At 43.8% G+C, this 20653-nt stretch overlaps 1 protein-coding gene across 1 annotated transcript; it reads left to right on the top strand.

Moving 5' to 3' along the window:
* Positions 1–1160: 1160 nt before the first annotated feature.
* On the top strand, positions 1161–17873 carry ttll11 (tubulin tyrosine ligase-like family, member 11; the record flags this gene model as incomplete). Its single annotated transcript, XM_079235054.1, has 10 exons — positions 1161–1736; positions 5353–5452; positions 5962–6095; positions 8189–8479; positions 9105–9389; positions 9984–10079; positions 10180–10292; positions 14932–15174; positions 16333–16439; positions 17505–17873. 10 exons carry the CDS (start codon positions 1161–1163, stop codon positions 17837–17839), a joined length of 2280 nt encoding a protein of 759 aa, XP_079091180.1. The 3' UTR covers positions 17840–17873.
* Between the last annotated feature and the right edge of the window lie 2780 nt (positions 17874–20653).

Raw genomic sequence — 20653 nt, 5'->3', positions numbered from 1 at the left:
CACACCTGTTGTCCTGTTGGCCACAGGTCCGGCCCTGATTCTCTTCTGGGTCTACAATGGGCCCTCTCTTGGGTCTGCATGCAGCATGCAACTCAAGTGATCCAGGCCCTGCAAGGACCTCTTGCAGCCCTTGATCCCTTTTTACTGCAGGCCCTCTGCTGGTCCTGACTGGCCCTGATACCTCGTCAGCTTTGGGCTTAATGTGGTCAGTCAGACGGCAGGTGCATGCACCTGTTTGGTCAGTGTGAATATTGGTATTTGGTTGAGGATATTGATGAATTCTTTTGCTCTAAAGAGGGACACCGCCCCTGAAACATGACATCCCTTTATTGCCTTCAAGTGCTGTCGGAAACAATACACTATTTCAAAGCAGATACCAATTTAAAGGGTAAGTAATACGGCTTCAAAAGATTCCGTTCCTAACAATCAACCCGTAAAATCAACACATCAATACATACACGTTGTTAGCATCGTGCTCTGTGTGGTATTGGTTTGGTTATTTCAGGCCCGTTTCTATTTATAGTTAAGGTGCGATAAGCCTGGCGATCAGTAATGGAGTCAATGCGCCTTCTAAAAGCTGGTGGTTACGAGGACCCCTGAACGCAGCATCAGCTGGGCAACGGGCTGCTCTGCCTTCTGCAGCTGCTGCCGCTTGACAACACGGCGACGATAACACACACACACACACACACACACACAGGGAGCGCAGGGGACCGTGGCCATCATTACAACGCTGGTAAACGCTAGACAAGTAGATAACCGTACGCGGAAGGTAAAGTCTGTCATGAGTTACAGGTTAAAGGGTAGTTTCGCCAACGGCACGCAGCCATACGTGTTGACTAACGTCGGGTTTAGCTAACAGCTAGCTAGGTTAGCTAGCTCCGGTGGCTCCAGGTTAAGTCAGCGTCAGCTTGTCTTAAGAGCTCCCGCTAGCCTTTTTTCATGGCTGCCATTGAATATAGTGACCGCTAACGGTAATGGCCTGCGCGCGCATATGTTCACGCTCTGCTCGCTCGCGCTGTTTTGACGGATAAACACACGCTCGTCCCATTTTAATTAGCCGTGTTTAAGCTAGCGATGCGTTCCGCGTTATTTCAGAATAACGTCAGCGGGACCACCGCGCCCACGCCCGGCTGGCGTCGCTCGTGGCGTTTCCCACAATGAGTGACATTTATGTAAAAGTCAAGATTGAAGTCGAGGACATGAAGTCACTGGGCGAGGAGGAGGAGGAGGAGGGTGCGGACAAGGAGGGCGTGGGTGCCGAGGAGGAGGAGGAGGAGGAGGAGGAGGAGCGGGTGCCGGGGTGCTCTCCCACCGCTCCTGTCTCACCTGACCCGGCCAGCGTCACCAGAGCCGCCGGCAGAGATGCGACCTCCATCCGCTGCAAGCACCGGGTTAAAAGTCGAAGTAAGCTGGGGAAGGATGCTAAGAACTCTTGCGGCAAACGCACCTCTGACATGTCAATGCACGGCTCGGTGGTCGCTGCCCACGTTGGGACAAACCTGAATAGACTCGGGCACGAGCGGACGCTTCACATCAAAGGGACTGGGAAAATCCTGCAGGGCAAGTTGGAGACTAATGGGAATTACGTGAACACCCATCCATCCAAAAACAACCAGGAGACGCGGTGCGAGGACGGGAAGAGGAAGAGGAGGCCAGTGACGGTGGACATCTCCAAAGCCAAAACCTCCTTGGAGGCGCTCAAGTTGAGCATCAGGCAGCTGAAGTGGAAAGAGGTGTGCAACATGAGTTTATTTCTCTCTTTGTTTGTTTGTCTTGGAGAAAATGTTCTTCGACCAATGTCTCTGTCTTGCTGCTCTCATTACATTTAGCTGACGCTTTTATCCAAAGCCACTTTTCTTAGATTGCACTTTGTGTTTTAAATATGCCAAACTCCTGCTGAGACTCAACTTCCAGTCCTAACGTCTGATCGATATCCTCGCAAGCTATTAGAAATGTGCATTGTTGGGCTTTTCTTCTAGTACACACACACACACACACACACACACACACACACACACACACACACACACACACACACACACGTACCATTAGTACAAACTCAGAAAATCAAGAAAGTACTATTTCTTCAAGAAAGTTGAACTACAAAGTGCTATTAAAAGTGCTACTATGGTGCTACTTTCCTTATTCAAGGTCTCGACTATGTGCCACTGCGATGGGTCACACAGGGTGTGATGAGCTGGAGAGGTCACACGTTAGCGTGTGTGTGTGTGTGTGTGTGTGTGTGTGTGTGTGGGAGGCAAAGCACTATAAGAAAAGCCTAACCTTGCACATTTCTTATAGCTTGCGAGGATATCGATCTGCACAGCTCTACATAACGTGAGACAGCTTTTACTGGGCATCTAACAGTTGGTAAAATACAATGTAATCTTAACTGTTGCAGCCCATACACATAATGTCCTGGACAATACTATAATATAACCCCTTCTGTCTGTTTAGGGCCTTATATTAGATTATGTAATAGCCTGACGTTTCTCTGACAAAATGTAAAATACAAAGCTTTTCAGAAGTTAGGACTGGAAGTTGAGTCTCAGCAGGAGTTTGGCACATTTAAACACAAAGTGCAATCTAAGAAAATGGGTTATAAATACTTTAACCTTATGCACAACGTTCCAGCTTTAAAACATATTCATGTACCCGTCATAAAATATACACAAGGACGATACTCTACCGAAAGGTGGCCAAACAGATCTGTCAGAAAACACACAGAAGATTTGACGAGGATACGGAAAGGGATGTGGGATCGTTTCCACTTCTCTAAACATAAGATGTCGATGAACCCGTCCATCCATTGAAATAGTACGGACAGTAGAAATAGATCAGTGTGGTCTCGTCACCTCTATTTGAGTCTATTTTGAGGCATTAATAGATTTTGAGTACATTATTTTTGAATTAGATTATCCTTTGTTGCAGCTCTAATAAGACTAGTTATCTTTTCTGATTGATTTATTCATTCAAGCATTTATATGAATGATTGAAGAAGTCATTGATTGAAAACTTGGCCCATTATTAATTAGATGACACGGCCACCTTTAACCCGGGGTCACGACCTGACAACGCCGGTTTGCGTGCCTCTAATGTATAACATTACAGAGGAGGGGGTGTGGATCAAAGTTACTCCAAATGAAACGCAATCACATTAAAACATTTATGAGACGACTAAGTCATCCAGTTCTTCTTTCTCCGAGCCACAAACGCCACCTGCTCAATTTGAATGCGACGCAGGTAATGGCTGCTGTCGGCTATTATTAACATGGTCTCCATTATGCAGGAGAAGCAAAGGAGGGCATCGCGATGAGACCGCTGGAGTAAAGACTCTACTTATCACAGTGACCAGGCGGTGACACTTAAACCCTTCCAGGTCTGGTATCGGAATCAGGAGACAGAAGGCCTATACATTACCGCGCTTTGTCCTGCCGGCGCAACCCCCGACAAAAAGTCAAGGGCGCCATAGATCCCGTGCTGTTTTTTTGAAAGTATCTGTCAGCATCTTTGAAGGGGTCGAAACTCCAGTCGGCCCGTTTGTCAATTATGAAATGAACATGTGGGTTTACAAAATAGAATACTGGACATTTTGTGAAGACGCGTCAGTGAGTGATGCGTTGTTAATTTGGTCAATTTACATCCAAATCACTACGCCTCTACATCTGCAGTGTTTTCTGGCCCAGCTGTCAGCTGGCTTTAAACATATGGCATTCTCCCTACACAGTGGGAAATGATTAGCCTTAAGCGCCTCTAATCCAATAGACCTCCAGTCCTGGAGGCAGAGAGAATTGTCTGAGTGACGGCTTCAGAAAAATAGGACCAATAACTCTATTTAATCATTGGGTTTTGGCATTTCGATTTGGATTATAGACTAAACTGACATTTTTAAAAGGCCTGCCACCTGGAGGCTAGCATATTTAGGAGATTATAACCGGTATAAATAGGATTATAAGTGGTATTTACTTCGCTGCAACTTAAAGTATCCTATATACGGCTGCGTTTGTGCAACATTAGCTAAAATGGAAGACGTTGTCCATCGGCCGGGCTTATTTTCATTCACTAAGTGGCTCGAAAAACGGACTGAGCCACTGGTGTTTGTGTCCACAACAATGGGTTGAAAGGATTCCTCTGTCCAATCTCTTCATACAAAGTCAAGACGGCTGTTTTTTGGGGCCTGATTCCTAGAAACTACTGCGATTAATTGGACTTCCTTGCGCGTTGGCAGTAGTGATAGCAGGTCTTGGCTGCAGAGCCGGGTTTCCCTTTCTCTCGCACTCTCTCGTTCTAACTCGTTAATGGGATGCAACTCTGTCGGAGATCGATCTTATAGCTGTGGGGGAAGTTAGTTAATGTTGGCCTTCCAATGCAACTTAATATAGATTCATACATTTAAAGATGGACTCACGACAAAACATTTCAGTGGGTAACAAGGATGAAGACCAAATAGTATAAATACAGAAAGACACTACAAAACATGCCAGGTTGCTGTCCTGCTTGTTTGCAGTGGAGGCAGATGACTTTATGAATAAGCACAATTGGGATTTGCTGTTTTTGCTGATTTTCAGAGAGAAAGCTTCCCTCTGGAAATAGATTTAATCTCTTCTCCTTTTTAGGAGCTGCACCGCAACCACTGAAAATAGACCACACCAGCATTTGTGATGCATCCACAAATTGCATTTCAATAAAACCCAAAGGATGACCATTAATTGAAAGCGGTGTGTAAATACAGAATCAAGTTAGTTTGATAAAATAGCTGAGACTTCGAATGGACATTTGAAAACAGCTCAACAGCTGAAGATCGAGGGTTTAAAAGAATAAACGGTGGATTATGTGTTGCTGCATAGAAGAGATCTAGAAATGTAATGTCATAGCAGACGCTGTCTTAGCAGGTGGTCATGCGCTGCTACAGGATCAATGTGCAGACGTGTCATTTGGAGATATCTGTACATCACACGCGACTGTACTATCCTATCCCTTTGACTTCCTTTTAGCAGAGTTGCATTGTGGGAGTGTGGACAAAGAGCAGAGGTGTGGAAGGTAAAAGCCGTGCCTTCTGGCAGTTGGATTTCACAGCCCTCTAAACCCTTTTTATAGTATCACCTCGTCTTTCTCCAGCTCATCACATCAGAGCACGCACGAGTGCCATCTTTAGGAAAGATTATCCTGCACTCTAGGATCACCACGAGGACAAACCTGCTCATGCCCTGAGTCACATGAGCTAAATAAGCCTTCTCTCACTGACAGATGCTTTTTTTCTTTTGCATCTGCATATAAAACAAATGTATTTCTTGCTTTTTATTTAGTTAAAAATCCTCTTTGTCCCTGTTCTCTCTCGCCTTTCTCCAGTTCCCTCTGGGAAGACGAGCGCCCTGCGATATCTACTGGCACGGCGTCTCCTTCCACGACAACGAGCATGTCGTCTCAGGGCAGGTGAACAAGTTCCCAGGTATCTCGCCGCTTTCGCCGCTCTCCTCCTCCTGCGACCTCCCGTTGAGTTACGGCGCGCCTCGGCAGCGCTCGCTTCAACTGCAGTTGGAGAGATGGCTTCATTTCATCTCGCAGCACTTGTGTATTCAGTATTCTGTAATCGCAGCGGGAGGGATTTAGCTAAACCCTCACTGATCCTCATCGCTCCAGCGCTAACCTTTTCATGCCGTGGCAATGATCATTACTTTGAAGACTCTAGAGATTATTGCACTAGTAAGAAATGCACATCCTGGAGTCTCCTGTCTTGCATTTATCTTGCACTATCAGTCCACGTGCATATTATATGTCATATTGAGTAATATCTCCTTATAAGGTTGTGTATATTTGCTTTCCTTCTAGTCCGTCTACAGATTATTTGCTTCTCCATAGCAATAAACCTTCCTTTGACTGTCTCCCAAGTGCGTTTTTATTGATATCTTATATATCTTTTATTCATTGTGCCTGAAACGGTGCGTCGTGCATTCGCAGGTATGATTGAAATGCTGAGGAAGATCAACCTGAGTCGGGCCGTGAGGACGATGCAGGAGCTGTTCCCAGAGGAGTACGACTTCTACCCCCGCTCCTGGATCCTGCCGGAGGAGTGCCAGCAGTTTTCCACCCAGGTAACAGAAGCGTTTTGATACCAGGAGATCTTCCAAACATTCAATACTATATGCCGTTCAGAAAATGTTGCATGGGTCATAAGAATAAGATGACAAAAGATTAGATTTCAGTGTATGCCTGGAAAAAAAAAGCCGTTGTATAAAAGCATAAGAGGAGAAATGGTTTAACTTTTTCATTGACATGATAAATGGAGGTCGGGACGGCAGCGTAAAAAAGTTGCAGACAAAAAAACACATAAATCATGCAACGGATAAAACGATACTAAGAAAAGATAACAACACTAAGAAGGCTAACGTGAGCTTAAAAAGACACAGCAGCGTGAGAGCAGGTGTTACTGATAACATTTAAGTGCCCCAGTCGGCCATGCTAGTAAATCAACATGCATTACAGTCTGGTCCTGGACCTGTAACTCCTAAATAGGAGGCAGTTTTCATCGCTATCTGTAGTTTTCCTGCTATCACAAACCAGCACCGGTCTTTCCTTTTCCCTTTTCAGCAGATTGTGTCTCCACTATGTCTATTGGTGGTAAAGACGGCTCTGAAAAGTAAAGCCAGTGTGTCTGTTTGCTATCTTGCTTCCTCTTAATTTTCACATTTGAGCAATAACAACACAGAGGTGTCTTTCAGCTCCAGCGCTCTTGTTTCCTCTCTATAGCTGCTCACGGTGTTTAAAAGGGTCGCCTGTAACTTGTCATTCATGCGCTCGCTCCATTGCTCGCTCTCCTTGAGGGGAAACAACAGACTGTGCCGTGTTCATGAATATGACCCTTTATGGTCATCTAACGCTCTTAACACATGGGTGAATCTAGTAGGATTCACTTGGAAAGAAAAGACGCGACTCAGTGCCGGCACATACGCCTGGGAAGTCTTGAGGAATCCCTCAGCTGCTTTTCCCTGATGGGCTAAAGCATGTTAGTCAGTTCCCAAATGGGCCATTTAAGTCTTAAATGAACGGAAAATGCACAAATGGATGAACGCTTTCTTTATCAATTTAGGAGGACAAGGAATTCACTGTTTAAAATGTATGTTGGTTAATTTTTTAATCAATTTTGGCAGGTAGATAAATATTTACTGTCAAATATAGTCACTGGCATGTCAGTGCGCTTTTATTGGGATCATTAAATCAACTTTCTAATGCAATCAAAAGGGCAGATGGTGAAGAAATTATATTTAAGTAAATCATGTATACAGTAATGTATGATGTCCAGCAGGGGGCGCCAGAATGTCACTGCTAACGGTCCAATCTAGTTTACAGCAGGCAACACAAATGAGTGTTACAGGAAATCAAACTAAACTACTTTTTAGCCGTATTGCACATCAGTGACTCCTCAATGGTTCAACTAATAATGGAAGACACAGTTTCGTTTCATGTTCTTCTCTCTCGCCAATCTGCTGTGAACACATTAATGTGCAATGTGTAAATTCACAAGATGAACTATTTCAAACATCGACTGCATTATATAACACCTGTAAAAGAAGAATCTGATCTTTTTTTAAGGACCTTTGATGAATTGTTAAAGCTGGGGTCGGCACATTTTCTTTCCTTCCCATATTATTTAAAATTCTCTTTTCGCACCCTGACAGGGATCAATAAATCAAACGCTTGTGGGACTGTAATAATCCAGATCAATCATTTAATTCGGCCTTTGTAAAATGATGATAGCTTTGACAGCTATGAGTATGAAGAATAGCCGCGTTGGTTGGTTTTAAAATGGTTATTTCCAGGCCTGGAAAAGTCCTTGAAAATACATAAAACCCCAAAAGTTTAGTAAAAGTCATGTAAATGTGTTATATCATGTGAACATCATGTGTTCATCAAACTATTGTCTCATTCATTTGTGTCATTTAAGGTTTACTGTATGCTTTGTGTTCTCATTGTTAGTTTAAATACTACATTTACTCACTTTTTACTGTTTACACCCAGATTTCACTAAATGTTTGTCATGGACATTTGGTTTAAAGTCATGGAAAAGTCATGGAATCCACGGGTCAGAATGTGCATGAACCCTGCCGATAAGTCCGTGATCTTTTTGTTCCCATCATCGTCATCATCATCATCATCCTCCTCTCTCTCTCTCCCTCCACTGCTGTAGATCCGCATGGTGAAGGAGAGCAATGCAACGTTGAACCCCACCTTCATCGTGAAGCCGGACGGCGGCTCTCAGGGCGACGGCATCTACCTCATCCGTGACCCCGGGGACCTGAAGCCCATGGTGGGTTCTCAGGCCAAGCAGGCCGTGGTCCAGGAGTACATCCAGAAGCCGCTGCTCATTGACAAGCTGAAGTTTGACATCCGCCTCTATGTGCTGCTGAAGTCCCTGGAGCCGCTGGAGATCTACATTGCCAAGGAGGGCCTGACACGCTTTTGCACCGAGCCCTACCAGGTAGCCGCGGCGATGTGAAACATGTACCTGTACCTTCATAGCATGCAGTATTTTAGCATGCAGGTTTACTGGTCAGGGTTCTTACGCTCATGGAAATGTGGTCAAAAGTCATGAAAATTTGGTCAAAAGTCATGGAAATTTGGGGAAAAGTCATGGAAATTTGGCTAAAAGTCATGAAAATTTGGTCAAAAGTCATGAAAATTTGGCTAAAAGTCATGGAAATTTGGCTAAAAGTCATGGAAATTTGGTCAAAAGTCATGAAAATTTGGCCTAAAGTCATGGACATTTGGCTAAAAGTCATGGACATTTGGCTAAAAGTCATGGACATTTGGCTAAAAGTCATGGAAATTTGGCTAAAAGTCATGGAAATTTGGGGAAAAGTCATGGAAATTTGGTCAGAATGTGTCTGAACCCTGACTGGTGCAATATAAATATATTTTGAAATACTTCTTTATTCTGTCTGTATATATAATATAGCTATTGTGGATTATTTACTGTTGTATTACCGTTTATTTATATTGATATTACTTGTTTCTTATATTACGTGTATCTTGTGTGCACTTTACCGGCTGTACTTCCCCACCGCGGGACTAATAAAGGATGATTTCATCTCACCTGACTGCAGGAGCCGAGCCAGAAGAATCTGAGCCACGTCTTCATGCACCTGACCAACTACTCCCTCAACGTGCACAGCGGCAACTTCGTCCACTCGGACAGCCAGAGCACCGGCAGCAAGCGCACCCTGTCCAGCGTGCTGTACCGGCTGGCGGCCAAAGGCGTGGACATCAAGAAGGTGTGGTCGGACATCATCGCTCTCGTGATCAAGACCGCCATCGCCGTGGTGCCGGAACTGAGAGTCCACTATCAGGCGGACATCCCACCCGGGAAACCGGGACCCACGTGCTTCCAGGTGGGTCGCCGGTGACCGTTTAAAAAATATATATATGTTGTCTGTGTGTTCTTTTTTGACCTATTTGCACTTTATTATCTTCTCTATGTTTGCACATGTGGAAGAATTGACATTAAAGCTGACTTTTGACTTGTTCAACACACTTTTCTACTTTTTAAATGGATCCTTGTTGTCGGTGCTAAACAGGAACTGATAGTATTTTTTATCTCGAGCTCCTTCTGCACGTACAAAAAGAACAGCATGTCTCATTTTGGGGGATCCATTGGCAGAAATGGATCATAATAATAACTATTTTCTTTTTCGTATAATCACCTGAAAATCTGAATCGTCGAGTCGCATTTCAGACTTTTATTTATTGTCCAATCATGTTTTATGCATTGATAAAACCAACCAGACATTAAACTGTTTAAATATGTATTTATATAAATAAATGAATGTCAAAAGAGAAAGGCGACCTCTTTCTGCATAAATCAGATACTAATTCATAAACATTTGTGGCATGAACAGATAAAGATAATAGCTTTTTGTTACACAGTCTGCTTTCTTCTAAAATATCAGCACAAAGTGTGTAATAAGGACGTGTTTGTGTCTTAGATATTAGGTTTTGACATCCTGCTGATGAAAAACCTGAAGCCAGTGTTACTAGAGGTCAACTCCAACCCCAGTATGAAAATAGAGCACGAACAAGAGGTACGAGTGAACGTCAACACCAGTAATGCCATAGTTTTATTATTGTTATTTTTATTATTATTATTACTGCAGTGCTGTAATGTACATGTGTTTGTCTCAGATGGCACCAGGAGTCTTTGAATACGTTCCCAGCCCGGTGGACGAGGAGGTGAAAGTGGGCGTGATCAGAGACACGCTGCGCCTCATGGACCCCGGCCGCAAGAAACCTTCAATGTAAACACACACACACACACACACTTACACACACACACACATTTAAACAGTGTGAAGCTCTCGCACCGTCCTCTCTTTGTCTGCTGGGCTTAAGAGTCCACTTTTAAGGACATGATAGCTCACTCTGCCCGTCCCCTCCTCACCACTCCACGGCTCTCCATAAGCCGGGTAAATGGGAAAAATATAATTCGGCTGAGCTCGAAGTGGAAACTCACTTGTGCGAGTGGCTCCCTCTCTCTGGCCGACCGGCCCGGTGTGGCGCCTGGCGGTAAATCTCCTCCGCCATTCAGGGCCTCTTTAATCTGTTTTTCTTCCATGACAAGAGGATTTACTGTTTCTATTCCGCATGTCTCCCCTCCTTCCCTCACGTCTTCCCTCTCCAGATTATCTTCTTTATCAGATATTTGATCTGCTTTGTTCTGCGAGTGACGGGGATATCTTCTCGGGGATAATACCCACTTAGCGGTTTCATTCATGACCGGTAGCACGTCGGTGTAATGCGTTTAATCCTCGTGCCTCCCGCCATGCTGTGTTTCCATCCGGCTGGAATCGGCAGACCCACATCTCGTACATGAAAGACAACGCCGTGTAATGCAGTGCACGCATTTAGAATTCTCAACGCTAATTCCCATCTATGTTCTTTTAGAGATCCCTAATCCTTTAATCTAATGTCCCTCGTACTTTTTATATATCTGTATTCTTGCATTTGTACACAGTTGTATAGCTTGAATTAGTCGATAAGCAGAAAAGTTAAGTTTTAAATATTTTTGTTAATAATTAACCAATTAATCATTCATGTGATTTTTTTTTTAAAATTTTTTATCACAAATATCTATATTTTATACAATTCTTAAGATATCACAACATTTGCGATGGGCACCTTTCAGAATTTTTAATTCACAATGAAAATTAATGCTAGGACAATAAATCACTGGTGCTATTATTAGGTTATTACAGAAATGTAGGTATTAATGATGAAATAAAATAAAAAATCCATAACGATAAGTTGAAACAGCGTCTGCATTAAATAAATTGTTACCAGAAAGCACTGAAAAGTAAATTTTCACGATAATAATAATAATAGAAAGATCCTTTTGTGTTCTTGTATGGACGGATAAATACTTTTCAACATCTACATTTAGGCACAAAATATCAGTATAAGTTGAGCTACAGTGACGTAACCATAAAGTAAACATTTAAGGAAACAATGTTAATCAGCTATTAGTCCTAACATTGCATAATAGGAAGTTTATTTGATATACAATGAATAGCAAGGTGGTCATTTAGATTACATTGAGCTAAATAGCAAGTGTATGTATGTGTGGTTACTGATGGTAAGACTTTTAAATAATAATAAACACTGATTATTATTAATAAGCATCAATGGCTGCAGATAGAAAACGGTTTCAGGCTCGAGGTGAAACTCAATCAGCGTCTGCTAAACTTCTAAACTTCCTAGAGAACACACATTATCACAGAACAGTCCCGTGGTATGAACACACACACACACACACACACACACACACACACACACACACACACACACACACACACACACTATAGACAGATGCAATCAAACTGCAGCGCCAACACACAGCTTCAGTATTCATTGGCAGGAAGTTTGCTGCTAGCTTTGCAGATAGGGAGTTTTGTGGCTTCAGGGTGTGTGATATGCTAATTACGTCCCAACGAGCTAGTGCTAATATTTATTGAATTAGCCGTTAGATTGGATATGCTCCAAAAAATGCAATCATCACTGTAGCCGACGACGGCGGATCTCATTAATCATTGAGCTCCACGGCGTGTTTACACGAACACAAAGGCCGGCGCTGGAAGACACGCATGTTGACGCCCCGGCTGCCATGTTGGATCTGATCCGGTTGAAGTGAAGCCGTTTGTGTGTAAAGTACGTGGCAGCAAGACCACAACAAGGGAAATACTCTGTTAGGAGTAAAAGTCAAATACAAATATCAGGAGGTTTATTTTGAAGCATCAAAACTTACTGATATAGTATTATTTATGGAATTATTCGATTAATTCAGATTATTCTGTTGTAGTTTGAACTATTTGCTGTAATGTAATTAAAATAATCAGTTTGGTAGTTTAGTCCAGTAGAGAATATACATGGATACTTCTGAAGATGTTCAGCTATACTTATGTGTTTATTTTCTCTAATCTTTGGACAATCTTCGGACAATACAAAATATTATTGAACATACAATATTCCCCTGGATGCAGTGGAGTAAAAGCATACATGGTAATACTCCAGTCAGAGTACTTCCTTGTAGTACTTGTGTACATGTACGCGAAGCCGAAGCTAAAGGTTTCAGCGTGAAAACGTAAAAAGAGAAGAAAGCTCAGATTAATGTGATCGCTGCTCAAAGTCAAACTCCAGCCGCTGATGAATGGAAATAAGAAACGGAGACGAACATTATGAACCATTCAGCATCAGAAGCAGAGAGGACATGATGTCCGCTGCCATGCATGTACAGATTCAGTTTCAGTTCAGTCATGTGTTCAGCGCTCTGATGGCAGATACCCGCCGCTAAGAAGCTGAGGACGGACCAGACGCACAACACAATATGCTATTATATTCTATGTGTTACAATGAGACTTCCACAAGAGAGATAAGTAAACACAACGTGGGGATCGAGGTAAACGGGGAATTAGGAGGAGTGTGAAGCGAGTGTCGCTCCCGGCTCATTAATCCTGAGCACGATGCCTCTGCGGTGATTTTTGAGCCATCATGAGAGCTGTGAGCGGGGCGTCGACACAGAGATGATGCTCACCGGCGACCGCTTCCTTAAAATAGGGTGCGAGGGAAATGATTACTGAAGCATCGTCTGCATAAAGAAAACCATGCATGCTGAGGAGGAGGAAGGGGAGGAAGCTTTGACACACTTTGAGGCCGTGGAAACATCTTTTTAAGGGGATATGGAGAGTTACTTATCATTATGATCGTGTTTCTGGTGACTATAAGGTCAATATCCGCTCTCTTTTGGTCTCTGAAGATATTGGTCTCTTATTTATTGAATGCTCCGCTATCTTGTGGTCGAGCGGTGAGGAACAAGAGAGACAAGTTTAGCTTTTAAATCATGTAAACACACAGAATGAAACATGTGTGTTGTTACCCGTGGGAGACTCGTGTGTGTTTCTGTGGGAGGAAAAGCTCTGGCAATGAATTCAGATTTCTGAAATGGAGATAAATGTGCAGACGCCTTTTTGATTTCTTTTGGTTGACACGTCTCGAAGCCTGTCTGTGTGCAGAAGCTTCACCAGGAGGACAGGCATTGCCTTTACGCCGGGTAACGACAGCTAAATTAGGCCTCACTCCGCTAACATTTGGCACCAGGCCTCTGTGTGTCTTTTTAATAACCTGCCAGTCTTCACCTTTTACCCCCTCATCATTCTCTCTCTCGCTTCTCTCTGCTGGGAATGTCTGCCGGCGTTCCCGTCAGCGTCTGCCTGGCTGTCAGCTGTCCGTTCTCAGCCGGGCCCGTCCCGTCTGAGCGCACGTGGGCGGCGTCCTGCTGGCTGCTGGCCGGTGATTGATTGTGTTAAACATTCACACTGCTTACTAATTCACGGAGGAAGAAACTGCCTCGTAAACGTCAGCCGCACTGAATCCCCTCGACTTGCTGCTTTGTGTGTCTTTTTAAAGGCCCCACACACACACACACACACACACAGACACACACTCGGCTGCTGTCACTCGTTCCCGCTGATGAGGCCTCCGCTCTGGGGTCGGGAATCATTTCAGGTCGCGGCCCGTCGGGGAAGTAATAGAAACGATGAAGGCGTCCTCGGTTGTGTGAAACAACGCTTGCAGGAGAGGGAGGGAGATGTCAGTCAAGCTCAGTGTGTGCACGCCCACAACAACAACAACAACAACAACAACACACATGAACCTGCAGGGAGAGATGGAGCAATGTGCAAGTTAACAAGCGTACGTTTCAAGTAGTTGTTTCCGTCGTCTTTGGAAACATTTTGTGAAGACTGAAACTGCTTTAAGTACCTTTTTTTTTTTTTTATATATACGGAATGATTCAAATTCAGAAAACATACTGTATGTATTCATGCTTTCTTTTTCTTCCCCCAGCTGTTGCTTTTGTAATGATTGTGAATGAGGTAAAAGTGCCGTCGCTCCAGAGGGCATCACAGTCCGACCCTTTGCGTTGAATATTCAGAAACCGAGCTGAACTCTCTCGACCACCTTTGGGCCGATTTAAGCACCTGATATGAGTGCTTTTGAATTTCTGCCTCATCGGCATTCAGAGCATCAAACGTGACGTCGACAATTAACCTCTAAAAGCAGAGCGTTCGCCTGCATCAGCAGTCGCAGTGGAGTTGGCAACGCGGCTCTTTTCTCCATTAAATAATAACGTCCTTTACGGAAGAAAAACTGCAGAGATCCAGTGGAGCTTTTCAATAGAGAGTCCCAGTGCTGCTCCTTTGTTTTACTTAAAGGTGTGTAGGATTTAGGTGGATCCGTGGGAAGGAAATGGAAGAGGGCCTTTTGTGTTTCAGTTTGTTTGCAGTCTACAATCTCACCTCTAGATGGCACTAAATCCTAAACTCTGCACATCCAAGTATCCAAACTCGGATCATGTATTCTTGTCCCGTCGTTTCCTGGACGTAGGTCCCATCTGAGGCCGGGTGGGCTGGACCACGGAGAGGAGATCCCCATGGAGGCGGAGCCTCAGGAGAGGAACCCGGACGACGGCGCGCTGCCCTCGCTGTGCCTGAAGCAGGTCTACCCCAAGTACAACAAGCAGTTCAACCACCTGCGGCTGGTGGAGCGCATCGCCGCCCTGTTCATCCGCTTCCTCGGGGTCAAGGGCAACATGCGGCTCGGCCCCACGGCCTTCCGCACCTTCATCAGGTACGCGGTCGCCTTCACTTCCTGGTGAACACGCTTCACCAAGCGGCCAAAGAACCAATTCACGAAGAAGAAGGACGACATCAGAGCTCATTCAATGCTCTTAAAGGGGAACGCACTTTTTAAACACCAACAGAAAATACATTGATGATCAAATTTACATATTTTATGACACGGACGCGTGATTCATGGTTTTAAAACTGCACTATTATATACTGTATATAAACGGTACCTAAATATATTTGATATACAGTACATACAGATCTTTATATACAGTATATGTACTGTATATAAAAGATCTTCATACAGTCTATAAACAGTACATAAATATCTTTTACATGCAGTATACAAATGGTACATAGTCTTTTATATACTGTGTATATATACGGTGTATACAAATATTTGTATATACTGTATATAAACAGTGTATAAAGATCTATATATCTATTAAATAGTAGATAAAGATCTATATATCATATATAAATAGTACATAAAGATCTTTTATATACAGTATGCAAATAGTACATAAAGATCTTTTATATACAGTATACAAACAGTACATAAATATCTTTTATATACTGTATATAAACGGTGTATAAAGATCTATATTTCTACATATAAATAGTACATAAAGACCTTTTATATACTGTATATAAACGGTGTATAAAGATCTATATATCATATATAAATAGACATAAAGATCTTTTATATACTGTATATAAACGGTGCATAAAGATCTATATATCATATATAAATAGACATAAAGATCTTTTATATACTGTATATAAACGGTGTATAAAGATCTATATATCATATATAAATAGACATAAAGATCTTTTATATACTGTATATAAACGGTGCATAAAGATCTTTTATATACTGTATATAAACGGTGTCTAGATATATTTTATATACTGTGTATATATCCGGTGTATACATATATTTTATACACAGTACATGTTTGAAACAGACGATCAAAGTTGGGAAAGTTAAAGTTACATTTCCTTACGTTCAATTCCCGATCCAGCTGTCAATCATCATGACGTCTCACCAGCGTAAAAGACGTATTCCCCCTTCCTTTTTAGTAAAAAACAATACAGAATACCTTTTTAATAAAGCATGTTGACATATTGACTGACGGGACCTTCTGGTTGCTTTCAGGACCTGTAAGCTGAGCAACAGCAACTTCTCCATGGCGTCAGTGGACATCCTCTACATAGACATCACACGCCGTTGGTCAGGAACGACGCCCGAGTCTCGAGAAGCAGGTAACACACACACACACACACACACACACACACACACACACACACACACACACACACACACACACACTGCATGTGGAGCACAGACAGCCGGGTATCCTTGAGACTGTGAGCGACGTGCTTGGAGATAATTGCTTGTCACTTTGTCAGATTCCCTCTGAAGTGAGTCGAGATCACAACGTGGCAGCGGAGGAGAGCGTCCGGCGTGAATTATTCAGACGCTGCACCTCGTGAGGAATGTTTGGGAGGATGGAGATCACATGGGCCGCGATGGAAGGGTCTGCACTGAGGAGGCCGGGGGCCGAATTTAGAGCTCAAACGTATTCAGGGAGAACGGGTCTGTTATGATCTGTAGGGACGCGCATTATCAAATGATTATGTTTTTACGGGTGGTTGCTGTCCTGTGATCTGTTTTTGATAAGAGGAGATGAACCGTATCGTCCGTCACGAAGACATCAAACATTTAAAAAGGGACTAAAACTGTCGAACCGGCGAGCGACTCAGACACCAGCTGATTATAACGCCGTTGGGTTTTAATCTGCAGGCCGGTGATGGATGTCGGTCCTCCTTCCATTAGTCTTCTGCACGACAATAACAGAGCGGAAGATATGGAGGAGACCTTTTGAGGGAAAAACTCAGCTTTTGTTGTTTTCTGAACACTTTCTTATTTCATTCTTTGACCTTCAGTCACTCTGACCTTTTCGTATTCAGCCGAGATCTGAAAGTTATGAAATTAAGATAAGTAAAACTATTAAATCCTTTTCTTTACCCTTCTATAGCGGCAGCAGTTCAATGGCTTTTCTGGAGGAAACTCTTCTTCTCTTGGTGGCAAAAGCATCCAGTTATTAATGTGTATTTGCAGCATATCAATATCTGAGTTGTTTTGAATAACCCGGGACCCTGAGAACCTGTTGAGGAGTCGCGGCTCCAGATGAGAATAGTAACCCCTCCTTTTTGTCTGCTAGGTTTAAGCGACATCACCAGTGAGCTCAAACTCTGGAAACAGGAGCCTGACAAACTATTTCCATTTAAATGTCCTTCCTCACGCTCCCTCTCTCTGCTTTGCAGGTATGGGACTGCAAGCATTCGTGGAATCCTTTTTCCACCTGGCCCGTCGGCGGTTCAAATCCCAGCCGCACAGGGAGCAGGTCGCGTCCCTGCTGGCGCTGTGCGAGGCCCAGCTGGAGGCCCAGACGTCGGGCGTGGAGGAGAGGCGCTCCGTGAGCTGCAGCCGGGCCATGCCGCGAGGAGCCAAGACCCAGACGCCCGGCCTCGCCAACGCCAACGCCAACGCCAACCCTCCGCTGGGCTCGCCGGCCGGCCCGCGCAGGGCGAGCAGCCAGGACTACCGGCTGCACCAGAGACTCAAGCCCCGCACGCTCAGGGCCAACCTGGAGAACTGAGGAGCGAGCGCTCACCCGAGCTCTGCCTTCAGCCGTCTCCACGGGAGCGGGGGTTCGACGGCCATCGCTCCTCTGCAGGAGGAGAGCGGGGCTCGTTTAGCCCTGCTGGCTGACTTGCAGGAGGAGGATAGAACATGAGCTGTGAGGAGGTCGGTCTTATAAGAGCAACGCGGTCCAGTCAGGAGGAAGATATGGCGGCTTTAATACTTACTGATTCTTCAGGGCAGCTATTTGCTTCTCTTCACCTTTCTCTTCTTGGCGACACGTCACACTTACGCTTTTCTCTTTTAGGGATAATGTAAGACGCTTCACTTTCAACGCGGTTACACACATCAGAGAACGAGTCTACGGGAGTGTGAGTGTGTCCTCAGTGAGTGTGTCCTTCCTCAGTGAGTGTGTCCTTCCTCAGTGAGTGTGTCCTTCCTCAGTGAGTGTGACCTCAGTGAGTGTGTCCTTCCTCAGAGTGTGTGACCTCAGTGAGTGTGTCCTTCCTCAGTGAGTGTGTCCTTCCTCAGTGAGTGTGACCTCAGTGAGTGTGTCCTTCCTCAGAGAGTGTGTCCTTCCTCAGTGAGTGTGTCCTTCCTCAGTGAGTGTGTCCTTCCTCAGTGAGTGTGTCCTTCCTCAGAGAGTGTGTCCTTCCTCAGTGAGTGTGTCCTTCCTCAGTGAGTGTGTCCTTCCTCAGTGAGTGTGTCCTTCCTCAGTGAGTGTGACCTCAGTGAGTGTGTCCTTCCTCAGTGAGTGTGTCCTTCCTCAGTGAGTGTGTCCTTCCTCAGCGAGTGTGTCCTTCCTCAGCGAGTGTGTCCTTCCTCAGCGAGTGTGTCCTTCCTCAGCGAGTGTGTCCTTCCTCAGCGAGTGTGTCCTTCCTCAGCGAGTGTGTCCTCACTCCTCAGTGTCTGCGCTCTCTGAACTGTTACATTTGCACAGAATCGGACACGAGGGTGACATCATCGGCGTAGTCGTGTGAGTGTGTGTGTGTGTGTGCTGTACCGTATTTATTTATTTATTTGTGTTAGCACCTCCTTCCACCCGTTAGCGACGAGCTAAGTGGACAAGCGTTGGATGCCCTCAGACCTCCAGCGATCACATTTTTAGGCGTTTACTTCGTGGCCATCATTGCGATCGTGTTTTTTTGGGGGGAAATGACATTGCATGGCACAATTCAATCAGATGCATTGTTTCTATAACCGTGGTCCAGACAGCGTTTGTAATAATAAACTCATCCACACTGTCGGCTCATTATTTACGCCGCACTCACTCGCTGAACGATGTTTAAATTGTGTCGTTTGTTTTGTTTTTACACCAAGATTAATAAACTAATGCGTCTCATGCAGACCAATCATTAAGTGTGGTGTGTTACACAAAAATAAACAATCCAACATGTTCTGCAGGATGCATTCGTTAATATAAAGTACATTTATATTTTAATGTATTGATCGCACTGCAAAAAAATAAAAGATCTCTTGCTCTTTGAACTGAAGGCATTTGTTGATTCTTTTTACTTTCTATGTTCTTCTTTCATACATGTGTGTGTTGTACCGTTCATCCTGTAAGTGTGTGTGTGTGTGTGTGTGTGTGTGTGTGTGTGTGTGTGTGTAGCGTCACTGAGTCTCACGGATCCCTGTGGACTCATTACAGGACCAACTCGTCTCCTCATTAGAGGCACTTTGTTCCTCTTGTTGTTCTGCATGTTCGTAGAAAACACTTCTGTTTACAGTCACAAGTTTAGTCCACTAAATTATTATTATTATTATTGTTACATAGAAGAGAGGTGAACACTTGAGAAGTACGCCGACGAACTCGAACACATTTCCATAATTAGTTTACTGTGACGTGTTGAACACGTCTACATTTAATGCAGCGCTTCTGAAGAGTATTAAAGATGACATGATGGCACAGGTGTGACAAACACAAATGAAATATTGTGGTGTTATGTTGACGGACGTCGTTGTGTTTGCTGTAATTTCAGCCACAGTTGAGAATCTTATCTGAAACAAAGAAGGCTTCATCCAATATAAAAGTTAGACTTTAGACCCACTGGGACTTGGAAAGCTCCAAGTTTGTTATTAGATTGTGTGATATTTTATGGCATACTTATACTTTGTAATTAATTTTTATGACTTTTTGGATGACGTACTAAGCTATTATTATATTTTACGACTTGTTGACATACTGTCATAGCTTTTTTTTTACAAAGTTTTGTATGACATTTTTATGTTATACTTTGCTAGGACTATTTTTGTGGAATAATATGCATTACATTGTTTGACATACATAATATGATATTTTTGTGGACACTATCTGCCAGCACGCGCCTGTATTAGCTGTAGCATCTAGGCTAATGTTAGCGCGTAGCAGGCTGTAGCCAATCAGAGGCCGAGTAGTGGGTCTTCTCTCGAGTCGCTCCTGCACATGTGCATGTGAGTCAAAAGAGATAATTTGGGTCTAAAAATATATATTTCCTTCAGTTCCGGTTTGGTTCTTTACAAACAATGACTTTAAAATAAAGCAAAGTAATCCTCTCAAGTCTACTGTAGCGTAATAATCCTCAATGCTCCTTAGGAAGGTATAAATGGCTTTTTTTTAAATAACGAAAACACTGCGATCCTTAGTTTCAGGTGATTATGCACTGATTAAAACATGAATATTGTATTCCATCGCTGACAATTAAATCCCCCTGAATGTCACACGCTGTTCCTTAAATACGTGGCTTTGTTTACAAGCTGTCGGAGTCACGTGTGGAAGCCTCGGAGAGCCGACGTCCTAAAAGCGCCAGGGAGCCGGTTCCCCTCGGCTAAATAAATAAGAGCGCCTCAC

This window comes from Taurulus bubalis (assembly GCF_910589615.1).
Source record: "Taurulus bubalis genome assembly, chromosome: 19".
NCBI lineage: Eukaryota > Metazoa > Chordata > Actinopteri > Perciformes > Cottidae > Taurulus > Taurulus bubalis.
The sequence above is the reverse complement of the archived record's forward strand: the minus strand, read 5'-3'. Positions and strand labels throughout refer to the sequence as shown.